Here is a 14,842-nt window from a genome sequence, read left to right as displayed (position 1 = left end):
CTCCTCTCTGCCCAGCATTTGGGCCTCCTGATGGATTCAGCTGAGTTTGCCATGAAACCAGGTGTAGATCCCATGGGAGGGGTCTGTGCAAAGGGGCCTTAGAAGGGAAGATGCTCCCATGCATCACCCTGATCAGACAACAGCCAGACTTCATTGACTCTGCTCAAATCAGGTCTGCAGTGCTTCCTGGGTGCTGTCACCTTTCCCAGGGCTGCCAGGGAGCCATCCGTCTCCCAGCCCCACTGGTGCTTATGGATCTGCCCACACATCAACACCTGGGTGATGCCCAGGCCCGCTGCACAGCCAGAGGCAGAGCAGAGCCTTGACAGCTCCAGCACGTCCCTCACTCCCAGCAAGCTCTGCCCATTTTTGAGGTCAGTCCTTCCCTCAGTCAGGGCTGGGTCCTGGTGAACTGAGAGCCCCCAAACTCCTCCCGGTGGCTCTGCAGAGTTGGGAGCCAGCACAGCCCCGGGCCGGCGCTGCTGCAGCCGAGCTGTGCAGCAATAAATCACCTTGATGGCAGGAGAGGGGTCAGCAGGGGTGGAGGACACTATGCTGCAGGTGGCCTTGTGCTGTGACAGTGTTCACAGGGGTCTCAGGATGAGGGAAGAGACGAGGATCTGACTCCATATTTCAGAAGGCTTGATTTATTGTTTTATGAAATATATTACATTAAAATTATACTAAAAGAATAGAAGAAAGGATTTCCTCAGAAGGCTAGCTAAGGATAGAATAATAAGGAATGATAACAAAGGCTCTGTCTTGGACTCTCTGTCCAAGCCAGCTGATTGTGATTGGCCATTAATTAGAAACATCCAACATGGGCCAATCACAGATCGACCTGTTGCATTCCACAGCAGCAGATAATCAATGTTTACATTTTGTTCCTGAGGCCTCTCAGCTTCTCAGGAGGAAAAATCCTAAGGAAAGGATTTTTCATAAAAGATGTCAGCGACATTGTGCCTTGGGAGAGGAGAGGCCTGGGGATGCAGCGGAGGGATGGGATGGGATGGGATGGGATGGATGTGGAGAGGCTGGACCAGACCCAGGAGCATGGATCAATGGCGTGATTGAAGCCAGCACACACTGTGTTGGGATATTTTTAGCACAGCCAGCAGAGCAGGAATTTGGGAGCCCAAGTCAGAATTTATTTGCATCTGTGAGTGCTCGTCAGGGGGAGGACCAACACCAGCACCCAGCAGAGCCCTTGCTAGCGTTTTGGGACCTGCTCACCTTGGCTTTGGCTCCTCTGGGTGCACAGCATGTCACTCTCCTCTGCAGGGCCCTTTGGGGACAGTGACACCCCTAAAGCTTGGAGCTGTGAGCACGTGGATGCACATGGACACAGGATGGGCACAGAGCAGAGAGGGGAGGGCATGGACTTGAGGGGATGAAGGGTTTATTTGGGAAAAGCACTGATCCTACCTTAAATGCACAGGTCTCATAGCATGGCTGCAGCACTGCCATGGCCAGGCAGGTGTGGGCTTCAGAGCTGCCCCAGCCTCTCCTCCAGCTCCTCTCTCCCATTTTCCTCACCACAGGCTTTCCACCATGGGCCCTGGGGTAGTTTTTCTCTGAGATTTGATTGTTCTCCAGAGAGAGGAATAGAGCACATTTCACTTCCTTCACCTCCAACCCCTGATGCCAGCAGTGCCCAAGGCACTGAAGGTGGTGAAGGTGCTGGTGGGCATGGCCAGTGCTGCTGGAGAAACCAACCCAGCTCCTTGGCTTGGAGCAGTGACTTTGGCTTCACCTGAATTTACTGAATTTCGTATCTCCTCTGAGTCACAGCTTCTGTTTTACCCCTCTCAGCCAGCTCACCAGCGCCACCAGAAGGGTGGCAGAGATTATACAAATGCTGCCTTGGGAGTTTTGCTCATTTCCCACTTTTCCTCCAACCTTGCCCAGAACCTAATGGAGGGAAACCATTTGATCCAGAGTGAAGGCAGTTTTCTGGACTCAATTTCTTCTGTGCAAGGGATAAGAAGACACACAAGTACCAGGGATGTGGATTTTCCTCACGTGGGGAGTAGCCAAGCAGGATTTTAGTTTTCACTTTAGTTTTGCTGCCCTTTCCTTTGGTTCAAATTGGATGTGAACATGGCTGTATCCATCCCTCTCACCCTCCCTGTCCCTGCAGAGCAACCAGAGGAGCCTGCCAAGTCTCTGAGTTTGTGTGTGTGCCTTTTCAATAATTCAGTGGGGATGTTAATCACAGGCTTGTGCTGTTGTTCCTGTACGAGCTCGATCACTTCTCACATCCCACCAACATCTGTTTTTTCACACTCAGCTCAGCTGTCTGGCAATAGCCATTTGCTGCTCACCTTTACTTGCCTTGCCATTAAAGAGCTCATTAATGCACTCCATCCTTGCTTTCTTTGGGACAAAAAGATTTCCATTTCTGTCTTTTATCAGCTTTCACACGGCTTACATCCTGTCCTCCCTTCACCATGCAGTGCCCTTTTCTAATGAGCTCCTCTCCTGCTCTGGCTCATCCATTAAGATCTGTGAGTGTTGTCCCCTGCATTGTCTTGCTCATCTCCCGGGCTCTGCTCTGGGTCTATCATATTCCTCAGTGTTTTCAGCTGTGAAAGGAAGCAATCAGCCCCACACACAGCATCCACATTTCCTCCCACCTCATTTGCTTTCCTAGCAGCCCTCCAGTCTGGCTCGTCCCAGCCTTGACAGGCTCCTCCATCCTTGCAGGAGCCCCTGACTGGCTTCACCTGGTCTGCAGAAATCTGATGGAATGCCTCAGTCTGTGTGTGGTGCCTGCTGCTTCTCTCTGCTGGGGGCCTCTTGAAGCTGTTCCTCTCTCTCAGCATTGCTTTTATGCAGCACTGAGCTCTTCTTGGGCATCTCCTGCCTTGCAATCAACAGCTCCCAGCCCATCCAGATGCAGGAGGCCTCTCTGGGCACTGCAAAAGCTCCTCTGTGGTCTCACAAGTAAACACTGGCACTCTTCATGTGATGCAGCTAAATTAATTAATCTTGTTCCACCACATTTGGAGCCTAGACACAAAGGTTTCCATTCCCTGAAGCTGGAGCTTAAAGCCTGCTTGTCCCACAAGTTCCCTCCTGCCCCCCTGGGATTTGTGTTGCAGTGAGATTGGAGAGTGGCAGCAGAGCAGCTCTTGAAGCAGCTCCAAGGGGCTGGCAGAGCCCACAGCCCCCTGGAAAAGTGGACATGGGCACAAACCATCTGCCACCATCCAGCTGAAGCATCCTTTGTGTCCAGCTCAGCTCAGGCTGACAAAGAGCTGTGTGCACAAACCTGTGATGATGTTCACAGGGGTTCTTGGATGAGGGAAGAGATGAGGATTTGACTCCATGTTTCAGAAGGCTGATTTATTATTTTATGATATATATTGCATTAAAATTATACTAAAAGAATGGAAGAAAAGGTCTCCCCAGAAGGCTAGCTAAGAATAGAAAGGAAAGAATAATGACAAAAGTTTCTGTCTCAGACCGAGAGTCCAAGCCAGCTCACTGTGATTGGCCATTAATCAGAAACACCCCTATGAGACCAATCACAGATGCACCCGTTGCATTCCACAGCAGCAGATAATCAATGTTTACATTTTGTTCCTGAGGCCTCTCAGCTTCTCAGGAGGAAAAATCCTAAGGAAAGGACTTTTCATAAAAGTTGTCTGCGACACAAACCCAGTTGGGTTTTTTCCCCAGCCATCTCAGGTGCTGCAATTTATCACCTTTCCATACAAACCTTATCTCAGTTATATCCTCAGATCATCCCAACACTCCCACCCACCACAGAGGGTGCACACACACACATCTCTGCCTAGAAAATCCCAGGCAGGAGCACAGCTGTCCCAAGAATGACAAACCCTTCCTGAGCTGACAGCTGCCAGGCCCTGAGCTGGCCACAGCTCCCAAAAGAGCCCTGCAGACACCAGGGCTGTGGGTATGGAAAGGCAGGAGGCTGGGGAGGGTGGGTGCCTGGTGTGGCCTCTCCAAACCTGGCATTTCCCTGGCAGAGCTGGCAGACAGGGAGGACAGTGAGGTGAGGGATGGGCTGGCTTCTGATCTCCCCCCATCTCAAACTTGGGTCCTGAAGACCAGACATATCCCAGCACAGCTAAGAGGAGTGGAGAAGCAGAGATGGATGTGCTGGAGCAGAGCTGGGAGCTCCAGAAACCACCTGAGATGGTGAAACAGTTTTGGATAGAGTTGTGAGGCTCTTCTGGCTGAGGTGATGGAGAAGTCTCTGGCCCAGGGTGGCTTTGGAGAACAGCACACCCAGAAGAGCCCAGCTGTGGCTGTGAAGGATTGGCCCATCCATCTCTGAAACTGCCAGGAGATGGAATCACCCACTGGAGTGAAGGCTGAGCCAGTCCCACTTGTCTGCAAAGCCACAGATGTACACGGGTGGAGATCCAGGTCTGAGGAGAGAGATCTGTTGGAAGCACAGCACAGAGCCCTCACAAAGAAGAAGAATAAACCAAAACATCACAAGATGCCAGCAAGTGGGAGGAGATAGCTTATCCTGGGAGCTAATTTAGCTGGAAGGAAATGGGAAGGATGCAAGATGTTCTCTTATTAAGAAAGAAAAGCAGCATGCAAGAGCAAGGAACCAGAGGTTGCAGTGGCCAACAGAAAGTGATGTGGATGCATTTGAGTTTAAGAAGCCAAAGCAGAGCTGGGGCAGATTCTGGACCCCGAACAAAGGCTGTTTCTACCCAAGCTTGAGAGGCAAAGGTTAGGATGAGACTTGCAGAGACCTGGAAGGCATTGAGGTGGGTGAATTGTAAGTGGCACCGTGTTTAATCTGAGCAGAATGCATGAAACCAGATAATGTAATTGAAAGGGTTATTTAAAATGAGTGTTCAGAGGCGAAAATAAAGCATTGCAGAAAAAAAAAATAATACTTAGCACTTGTAATGTGCTTGGCATCTTCAAAAACTGGTCAGCCATTAACTCATTGCTCCTCTGCTCAGTCCAAAGGCTAATAAAAAGGGACGGTTCATTTACTTATTTCACAGCAGAGCTTCTCAATAAGGCATGAGGAAATGATTGCTGCTCTCCAGCATGTTGGTAAATAAACAGTTGGAAGTAGGAAAATACAAAATCCTCTCAGTGCTTGGTCACAGCTTCATGCTCAGCTCCCTCCCTCCCTCCCTTCCTTCCTTCCTTCCTTCCTTCCTTCCTTCCTTCCTTCCTTCCTTCCTTCCTTCCTTCCTTCCTTCCTTCCTTCCTTCCTTCCTTCCTTCCTTCCTTCCTTCCTTCCTTCCTTCCTTCTCCCCTCACTTGACTTGACGCCAGCATCCCTCTCACTGGACCTCACACATCATTTATGGGCAGCTTTTCCGTGGCACAAGGAACATTTACATGTGCCAGCATTAATTCTGAACACCACTTCAAAGCCATCTCTGCCTAACGAACCCCGCGCGCTGTGCACAGCAAATTCCACCCCAAAAATAATTAGCGATGCACGCCACCAAAGCGTTACGAGGGGAACGCTGCACACCACCTGCTGAAGCAAAATGAATGCCTGATTTATTTATTTTTTGCCACTTTTTAGCAATATTCAGGCGCTGACTCAAAGCTGTGCTCTGTTCTTGTAGGGCCCCGGGAAGCGTAACGTTCCCACTCTGCTTTCCAGTCTGAGAAGAGATTGATTTGGGAGGGTTCTATTGAACCATAAAAAGGTTTGGGTTGCAAGGAATGTCAAATATAATCTTCCAACACCTTCACCATGGACATGGGCAGGGCTTATGTTTTTCTTACATCACAACTGGACAGCGCTGTGCAAGACCCTGCTGATTTCTTCACGCCAGAGGTGCCAGCTGGGAGTTTGGGTGCAGGCAGCTCTGTGAAGCTTTCTCTGAAGCTGCACAAGTCCCAGACCTTTGGGATGCTGTCACCAGCTGACCAGTCACAGGCTGGTGGCTGGGAGCAGGACAGGACTCACCAGGTCTCACCTTGCTCTGACATTCCCACAGAGCCTTTAACCCCTGAGTGGGATCTCACTGAGAAAAAAGGAAACTGGAAATGAGATCCAGGAGTTAAGTTTTTGGTGCCCCTATCAGCCATGGTGCTCCCACCGTGTGCTGGCTACAGGCAGCCCAGCTGTGAACAGCTCAGGGGACTGAGCTGGCTGCACTGAAATGATTTCTTTAATATTTGCCAGAGCTGCCCAGCCCAGCTCACAGCAGAAGAAACAGCATGTTTGGCTCAAAGCCAGATGTGGTGGCATTGCTTTGGAAGACCCAGGTCACAAACCACCATGGTAGAGAGATGGAGACCAAACCTGGAGGTGGCTGTGGGTACTGGGGGACCAGCTGTGTCAGGATGGTGCTGGGATCCTGTATTCTCTAGTTCTGTCCTTCTGGAGTGGAAGGAAGGTGCTTTGCAGAGCACTGCTCTCAGCCTGTGTGTCTCTCCAGCATCAAGCCATGGAATTCAAATTGTCAGTCTCTGCCTTGTTAGGATGCAAGGGGTTAAACTGTTCTTCCTATGCAAATTAAGCTTAATTAATCCTTTTCATCAGTTGCAAATATACCTTCTGAACCCTATTAAAAACATGAATATGCAAATTCAGACCTTTTTTAATACTCATTTTCAAGGACTTGGAGTCAGGCTTGATTATTCGATTCCCGTTAACAGCCTGTAAAACCTGGTGCAAAATTTAATTTCCATTTTAAGTTACAAAAAAAAAATATGAATCTGTTGGTAATTAAGCTAATTACAGTGTTACACTAAAGAGGAGACAAACAAGGAGGACAAGATCATTCATTACATTTAACACTGGTTACAGGACCTGGGGACTGTCCTGAGCTAACAGTGAAGACAGGAAATGGCAGTGATTTAAACTGTGTGTGTGTGAGGAGGCTTTGGGGGGCCTGGTGTTTTCCTTACCTTGGGAACAAACCTGCTGCAGTCCCATGAGCCTTTCTCCTCCTGTTAAGGACAGAAGCAAGGAAGAGGAGGTGCAGCCACACTGCTGCTCCACAGCCACACTGGGAAGCAAACCATGACCAGGATGTGACCTCCTATCGCTCATGCCCATGGCTGCACATGTTGGGAGATGCCACCCAAACCAGCTCAGGCCACAGCACCAAAACCTCCCTTGTGGTCACCCATCAGAGCTGGGTGGCCAGTGTTGGTGGCTCTCAACTTGCCCATCAACCATCCCACACCTCCAGGCTTTGCCTTCATGTAATTAAAAAAATCAGAAATGCTATAGACTGTTAATTATGCTTTACCACCACAGAGATCTCTTATAATCAGTCCTTAGAATATCCAGCATCTATTTTCCAGGAGAGCCCAAAAGGAGCTGAGGAAAGGCACAGGCACACAGAGGAGGCAGGAGAGCCACACTGCAGAGAAAGATGAAGGAGGGACAGTGTGATTTGCCATCACTCCATTGTGAACAAGGCTGTGCATGGTCAGTGGGGAGTGGGAGGCACCTCCAAAATGAAGGACCCAAGTGACATCCATGGTCTGTGTTTCTTTTAGCACTCCTGGGCAGTGGTTATGGGGCAGCCTGGCAGATGAAGCAGCCACTACCAGCAAAGTGAAGCATCTGCCACCACACAGCACAAATGTCACTCAGCAGATGCTCCTTAAGAGGAGAGGTTCATCTGCCAACCTTCAGAGCCTTTCATCTGCCTGGAGAACATTTCCCACCATGCTGATACCAGAAGTTTCTGATCACATCAATGGAGTGAGTGAACAGAGATGATAAGGGAAATGCTCTCACCCTCCAGCCAAGCCCTTTGACCTGCCTGGTGCATTTTGTCAACTGTATCGTATTTTGGGGGGAGTCAGGGATGCAGAATTACCTTCTCAGTCCCTGCAGACAATCAACTTGCTCCCTGAACCATGAGATATGATTGCCCTTATTACTTTGGTTTGCATAGCAGTGAGCCTTGTTAATGGTCATAAAATTATCCAGTCCTTATTTAAATCCTACAGCCGTCTGTGTTTCCATGACCTCCCGATGGTCTCTGGCTTTGCTCCAGGCTGAAGAAGCATTAGAAGGACCAGGATGGAAAAAGAGACAGTGGCATGATTAAAGAAAAAAAAAAAACCAACAGAACAACAACAAGCAACAGTCAACAAAGAGAATTCAAAGTGAAACATGGAATATTAAAGAGAGCTCAATCAATCAGCTGGAGAGTTCAAAAAAACATAGCCTGTCATGAAGAGAAGGAAGCAGCATCAGGTAAAATTAGCAACCCTAATAAACTCATCAGCATTGGAGCCTGGGCCAGGAAACAGCACAGGGAAGATGAAGGGGTTGGTAGAGGCTTGAACCCATGTTGGGGATGCAGAAGAAAACTGACACAGCCCAAGGCAACAGGCTTTGGTGGAGGAACGTGGTTTGGGTGGAGACCAAATACACAGGCTGCTTCCGAGACCTCCAGCAGCAAGAAGTTGCCTTTGTGCTCCTTAAATAACATGGCAGCATTTTCTTTAAAGTGTATTTTTCTTCTGTTTAGTTCCTTGTTCTTGCTCTGAGGGAAAACACGCACAGAAGGAAGGCTGGAGACACAGGCACTGTTGAGTGGAAGGAAGGAGGGGCTGCTGGGATGGCCTGTCCAGGGCTGGGCTTTGGCCAGTGATCTTTCTGGAGCAAAAACCCCTCTTTCTTTTGGATGAAAGATGGTCCCCTTGTCCTTTCAAATCACATCTGCAAACCTCCAGAGTAGCAAAAGATTTTACAATAATAATCCCCCAAAAGAGAAACAAGAACTGGAAAACCCCCAAGCAGCCAAGAACTGTTTTAATGTAACCAAGCTCCAACACAGATTTCCATCAATTCTGCAGCAAACCTGAGTCATGAAATTAAAAGTAGCATCAGCATATTTCCTATTAGCTATGGTTCCTTTTTCAGAACAGATCATACATTCCTACCCTATTTTTCTAGACACTTGTGTCAATGCGATATCATCAGATGCCGTTCAGTCTTTCCTCTTAGCCTGAAAAAAGCTTTCCTGTTGGGAAGGATGGGATTTTAATATTTAAAAAAGACTTCGTGAAAAAGCTTTGCTGATTTTTTATTTATTTATTTATTTATTTAATATCCCTCCCCTGATCAGAGTGGGTGCATTTTGTAGCTTTTAAATATCATGCAAGTTTTAGCGACGCTGCGATTAAATCTGAATCTGCTGTCACAGCAGGCAGCAGGAATGTGATTCACACCAGCACAGAGAGCCTGTTCTGTCCTCCCCAGCTCCTGTCCTTAGCTACAGACACCTGGCATCAGGCACCACCATTGTTTTCCCCATGTCTCTGAACAGCTGAAAGCTCCAACAGAACCAATCCTGCCCTGGCTGTGCCCTCTCACACCTCGAGCTGCAGGGGTCTGGCATCAGCTGGGCGATGTCTGAGGAAGGCTCTGCCTTGTCAGCCCCTGGGGTTTATTCTGACACCTCTGCCCATCAGCCCAGCTCACACCACTCTCAGCTGCCTCTGAGCCCACTGCTGGGCTGGGAAATGAAAAGGGCAGGTGCTGCTCGGTGTTTGTTTGGAGTGAGCAGAGGGGAGCAGTGGAGAACCAGCAGCATGGCTGGCACTGCAGCTGCTCAGAAATGGAGGTGGCTTCTCCTTCCATCCATGTCCTGTTTCTTCCATCCATCCCCTGCTCTGCTCCTGCCCTACACTCTCTAGGCACCCACTCCATCATGGCTCCAATTCTCTTTCCTCTTCTCCTTCCCTTACTCCTGTAGTGTTATATGGAGAAGATCCAAACCTAACATCCACAAACTCCAAACTTCTCATGGCTCATCCCAAAAGGGCTTCCCGGTTCCTTCTCAGGCATTGCACACTTCCAGGACAACGTGAGCAACACATGACAACACCAAGAGCCAGGAGACACAGAGCAGGTGCAAAAACCTCCAGATTCAGAGATGTGCCCTCAGGAGAGGCACAAATCTGGCACAACCTGCCTTAGCCCAGAGCTGTGCTGCTTTACCCGACAGCTCTGTGCCCATTTGGTGTTTGCATATGCACACAGATGCACAGGGCTGATTGGCAGCAGAGCAGGGACTCAAGAGCAGTTTGAGTGAAGGGAAGCTTCAGGCAACACTGCAAACAAGACTGTGTTCTGACACACACATACACGCACAAAAAATCCTGCAGCCATGCACCAATAAATCATATTTCACAGCCTACAGCACATAAACCCAGCTAGTGTGCATGGAAACCCAGCGAGCACACACGCACTCGTGAGCACTCCCGCCTCTCCCCTCCAACCAACTGAAAATTTATTATCCAGCTCCCAAGATTTTCTAAAAGGATTTTCCACAAACAGGGCTGGAGCTTTGCGGGTGATGAGCCAAACCCAGATGGGATTTGTGCCCTCACCACCTGGGGTGGTGGCAACTGGGATCTCTTTGCACTGCCCCAGGGGGCTGCACTCACAGAGGGGGGATGAAGGGGATGGTGAACATGGGAGCAGTGCCTTTGATGGGCTGCTGAGCCCATGTGGCTCATAAAGGAAGGAGCAATCACAGTGAAATTCAGTGTCACAGTTATTCCTTGCAGCTCCCTCATGGCTCAGACAAGCAGGATAATGACAGAGATGAGAGCTGCCATCGTATCAGGTACAGCCATAGGTTTGTGGCTTCATCCTGAACTCAGTGCTGGAACTAGAAACTGGGGAGTCTCAGCTCCTCTTCTCCATGGCCCACAGCTGGCCCAAGTGGCTTTGCAATGGTCACACCTCCACATGAAAAACTCCCACACTTCCATGTGTGAGCCTTAAAGATATTAAGCTTCCCTTAAAGATATTAAGCTTAATCCCAGTGAACTCACTGTGGAGCAGCATAATGCCATGAGCAGGGCAGGAATGCTGCTGCCCAAAGCAGGACAGTCACCCAGCAGCTCCCAAGCCATGGACAGCTGCTGCACCACACCAGCACAACCCAGGCAAGCACCCATCCTCACCACACACCTCTCCCATATTAAACTTAGTTGAACAAATCAGTCTTGCTGGGAGAACAGGGAGCAGAGCAGTAACTCATGTCTCCTTCCCACCACAGGCGTCTCACAAGCCTGCTGCGTGTTCTCTCCCAACTTATTATCCTCTCACTCTGGGGAGGCAACTTTCCAGCGGGCAGAACGTGTTTTCCCTTGTCGCTCTCCAGCATCGCTTCTCGCCTCACCTGTGTTTTGCTAAGATAGAGGGTTTATTGTAAACTTATTAATTACTTCATTTCTCCTGCAAGGAGCCAGGAGAAAAATTTTCCGCGGCAGCCAGGATCCGCTATTGTGTTGGCGGCGGAGCTGAATGCGGCTGACGTCAGGATTCATTTTCCCCATGACTGGGGAAGGCGACTCTCCGTGCCACGCCGTGCATATGAATCAGGCAGCCTTCCCCTGGCACAGCATGCCCAGCAATTCATCTTCCACTGGGACTTCTTCAAGCAGAAGAGAAAATGACAAACTTTTGCTATTGCGCTTCCCTGCAGAGAGGTGAGTTGGGGAGATGGGGGCTGCAGCCTCTCCAGATCTCATGTTTGTCCCTCCACCTGTGGTCAACAGCAGATGGGGTCAACAGCAGATGTTTTCCATGCCTGGAGACACATCAACAGGTCTCCAAGTGACTCCAGCAAGCCTGGCCAACCCTGAAGTCACTGCAAGTATCTCAGCTAACTTTCCAGCCTGCTCACTGCTACCTTTTCTCCAAGCCTAGGGAGTGTGTCCTGCTGAAATCAGGGGGAAATCAATATACACAGAGGTTTATAGCAAACTGATTTGGTTTAAGGCAGCTGGGGTTGGAACTAAATGATCTCTAACATCCCTTCCAATCCAAACCATTGATGATTCTATAAATCTGTGAATGAGACTTGCTCAGAAAAACGGAGATAATGATGTCCTCCCTTTGTGAAGCACATCAGACCATTGATGTGCTCTTCCTCTACATGTGAGAGAGCAGAGCTAGGAACAGAGTGCATCCCAAATAAGAATCATACACCCAGTTTGGGCAGTGACAATTTATTGTTATGACAGAAGAGCTACATCCATTATAATACAAAATGTCAGACTTCTGGGGACACTTCACCCTCCATGCAGGGGAGGAGGAAGGAGAGCTCTCAAAACAGATACCCACAGGGTGGTGGCAGGCAGCAGGCTAAAGCCACCAGCATTGAACACAATGGAGCCCAAACTGCTCCTTTCCACTATTCTACAGTCCTGAGATAACCAAGATAACCTAAAGTCTCAGTAAGGAACCAAAAGCATGGCAGTGACTGAGCCACAGAGGTGTCAACACAGGTATAGGGGCTTCAAATAGCTTGTGCTTTTTCACTCAGTGATGGCAGACTCAGGTCACTGATATCTTAAAAATAATTTCAAACTTGCTGAGTGATGAGATGTTTGCAAGAGCAGGAGACTTTCCCTGGGTCTCTGTCCTCAGGGACCAAGCCCTTGGCTGCCATTAGAAGAGGACAACCATGCAGCAGGAAGCACCAGTCTGATGCAGGTTTCTCTCTTTGCTAGGGCTCAGATTTAGGGAATCCTTTTGGGAAAAGCTGTGAATGGTGATGCTGGGGCTCCTCAAACCAGCAGTTCCCACCATATTCCCAGACAGATCCTGAGAATCTGGGTAGTGATGAACACATGGCCCAGTTCAAAGGCAGGGATTGCATCCTGGCTCAGGAGAGCCCTGGGAGAGAGCTAGACTTGCCCTCTCACAGGAAGAAAATTATGCTTTTCAGAGGAACTGGTGGGATTTGTCACTCAGCATGAAAGAAGGGAGAAGAAGAAGTTCCTTGCAAAACAGAAGCAACCCAACACCACAAATTGAGGGTGGTGAACAGGAGAATTTTTCCTTGCTACCTCAAGTGTCCTGCCCAGGAGGGCCAAAGCCTGGCTGGCAGCTGGCAGTGGGGCACTAAGCGATGGTCTGGCGGCTGAAAAGGTCGAGGGTGAGGGCGCTGAGGAAGGCTGGGATGCTGTCCTGGCGCAGCAGGTGCAGCTCGATGAGCTCCCGGATGGTGCGCGAGAACTCCGTCTCCAGAAGCTGCATCTTCCCACCAGAGGAGCTGCAGGCCTAGAGGGAAAGAAGAACAAACCCATTAATACCAGAGGGTTTTAATGCTGATTCTTCCACCAGAGGAGCTGGAGGCCTAAAGGGAAAGAGGAACGAGCCCATTAATACCAGAGGGTTTTAATTCACCTCCCTGACACAAGAGCAGTGCCACCCTGAAGCCTCCTTTGGCACGGATCTGCTGTCACCAAGGACATGCCATCTGTTTGGCACATGGCATTCCTGAGTCCTGCATCCCAATGTCCCCATGCAGGACCCCTGTGAGCCTTCCCTGGTGACAAATGTGGCACTGGGGAGATGTTTGATCATCCTGGAAAGAGCCTGCGGTGCCAGCATAGAACAGAGGTGGCCACATCAGGGTTACAGTCGCCAACATCACCCAGGGTGGCAGGAGCTCTGCATTCCTGAGTCCTGCATCCCAATGTCCCCATGCAGGACCCCTGTGAGCCTTTCCTAGTGACCAATGGGGCACTGGGGAGAGGTTTGACCATCCTGGAAAGAGCCCAGGACTGAGGTGGCCACATCAGAATCAGTGTCACCAACACCACCCAAGGTGGCAGGAGCTCTGCACAGGGTTTTCTCTCCATGAAAACATTTATCCCTGAAGTCATGCCACAACTGTAGGAGTGAGCAGACCTGTTCCTGATTAGCATAACTCCTTCCCAAGGAGTACTGATCCACCCTGCATCCCTAAAGTGTTTAAATCAGCCTGGCAGCACACAGCCGAAGCCACCAGAGGAATTATTCCAGGGATGTTCTCAAGAAAATAAGGAAACTCAACATGTGGGAAGACACTACAAATCTCCTGTAACATATAAAACAAGCAAAAAAAAAGCTAAATGCAAGAGAAATAAGGAATGCTTGAAGCCTCTCCTGCCCCCGGAGGCATGAAAGCAGCTTGTTTATTAATAAACAGCAAAAACATCACAGTGCAAATGCTAATTTTTTTTCCCCTGCCATTTTCCTCTTCAAAAATACTCCCATTCCTAATTGCTTTGCAGCTCTGCTTCCTGTTGGAGGTGAGGTGGGACAGCATGAGTGGTGCCAGGCATGGCTGGCATCCCCCTCCTCAATCAAAGGATGCCAAGACCCAAAGTGGAAGATTGCCATGGGAGGGGAAAACATGGCTTTAGCTGCTGAGAGCCCCAAAGAACCTGATTCCTTCCCATTTCATGTTCTCAAGAGTCTGGACACATTTGGTTATGAACCCTCCATGTTTGGGTCACTTTGGATTGTGAGGAGTGCAAGGTACAGAGGATGCCCCTGCCATCCCCGAGCCAGGCAGGGAATCAAAACAAGGTTTTCACATGGAAAAGTGAATTAGCTTTTGTTTAGATCTTTGATTTGGCTGGGTTGTTTTTCAGCAAATCCTGTACTTTGATCTGCTGCTTACCAGAGCTACCTGGTAACTCCTGTGCACCTGAGGTACCCCTGGAGCAGATCAAAGAGGGAAGAGATGGCAGATGAAGGAGCCAGTTGGAGGCATCAGGAATGATGTAAATTCCCAGCCCACACAGAGCCAGAGGTGGCACAGCAGAGCAGAAACACAGGAAATAGGTGCTGTGGCAGCAGCACAGGTTTTATTTTGCAAATCCCCCCCAGATTCAGCTGATGAGCAGTGCCAGTTTTGGAGGAAGGTCCGAGTATTATGAATGCATCACTTGTATCTCCGGCTCTCTCAGTGCCGAGCTGGATTCATCTGAAATGGGAATTCAAGCTCTGTATGAAATACACAGCCTCCCTCGCAGATTTAAAACACTCTTTGGGCACAGAATTAATTTTCTAAGAATTTACAAGCAAATCCATTAATTGGTTTACTAGTTTAAT

The 14,842-nt window shown here is 49.3% G+C and overlaps 1 protein-coding gene across 3 annotated transcripts in view; it reads right to left on the bottom strand.

Annotated features, from left to right (window-relative positions):
• Window positions 1-11,929: 11,929 nt before the first annotated feature.
• MAD1L1 (mitotic arrest deficient 1 like 1) overlaps window positions 11,930-14,842 on the bottom strand; it is a 347,982-nt gene continuing 345,069 nt past the window's right edge. For 2 of the 3 annotated variants that reach the window (XM_074552971.1, XM_074552972.1), the window contains one exon: window positions 11,930-13,018. In XM_074552971.1, the coding sequence (XP_074409072.1) occupies window positions 12,860-13,018 (159 nt within the window). In that variant the 3' untranslated portion in view covers window positions 11,930-12,859. The remainder of the gene's footprint in view (window positions 13,019-14,842) is intronic. The other variant, XM_005487395.3, reaches the window with a different exon arrangement.

This window comes from Zonotrichia albicollis, chromosome 16, assembly GCF_047830755.1.
Source record: "Zonotrichia albicollis isolate bZonAlb1 chromosome 16, bZonAlb1.hap1, whole genome shotgun sequence".
Classification (NCBI taxonomy): domain Eukaryota; kingdom Metazoa; phylum Chordata; class Aves; order Passeriformes; family Passerellidae; genus Zonotrichia; species Zonotrichia albicollis.
Note: the sequence above shows the minus strand (reverse complement) of the source record. Positions and strands in the feature narration are given on the sequence as shown.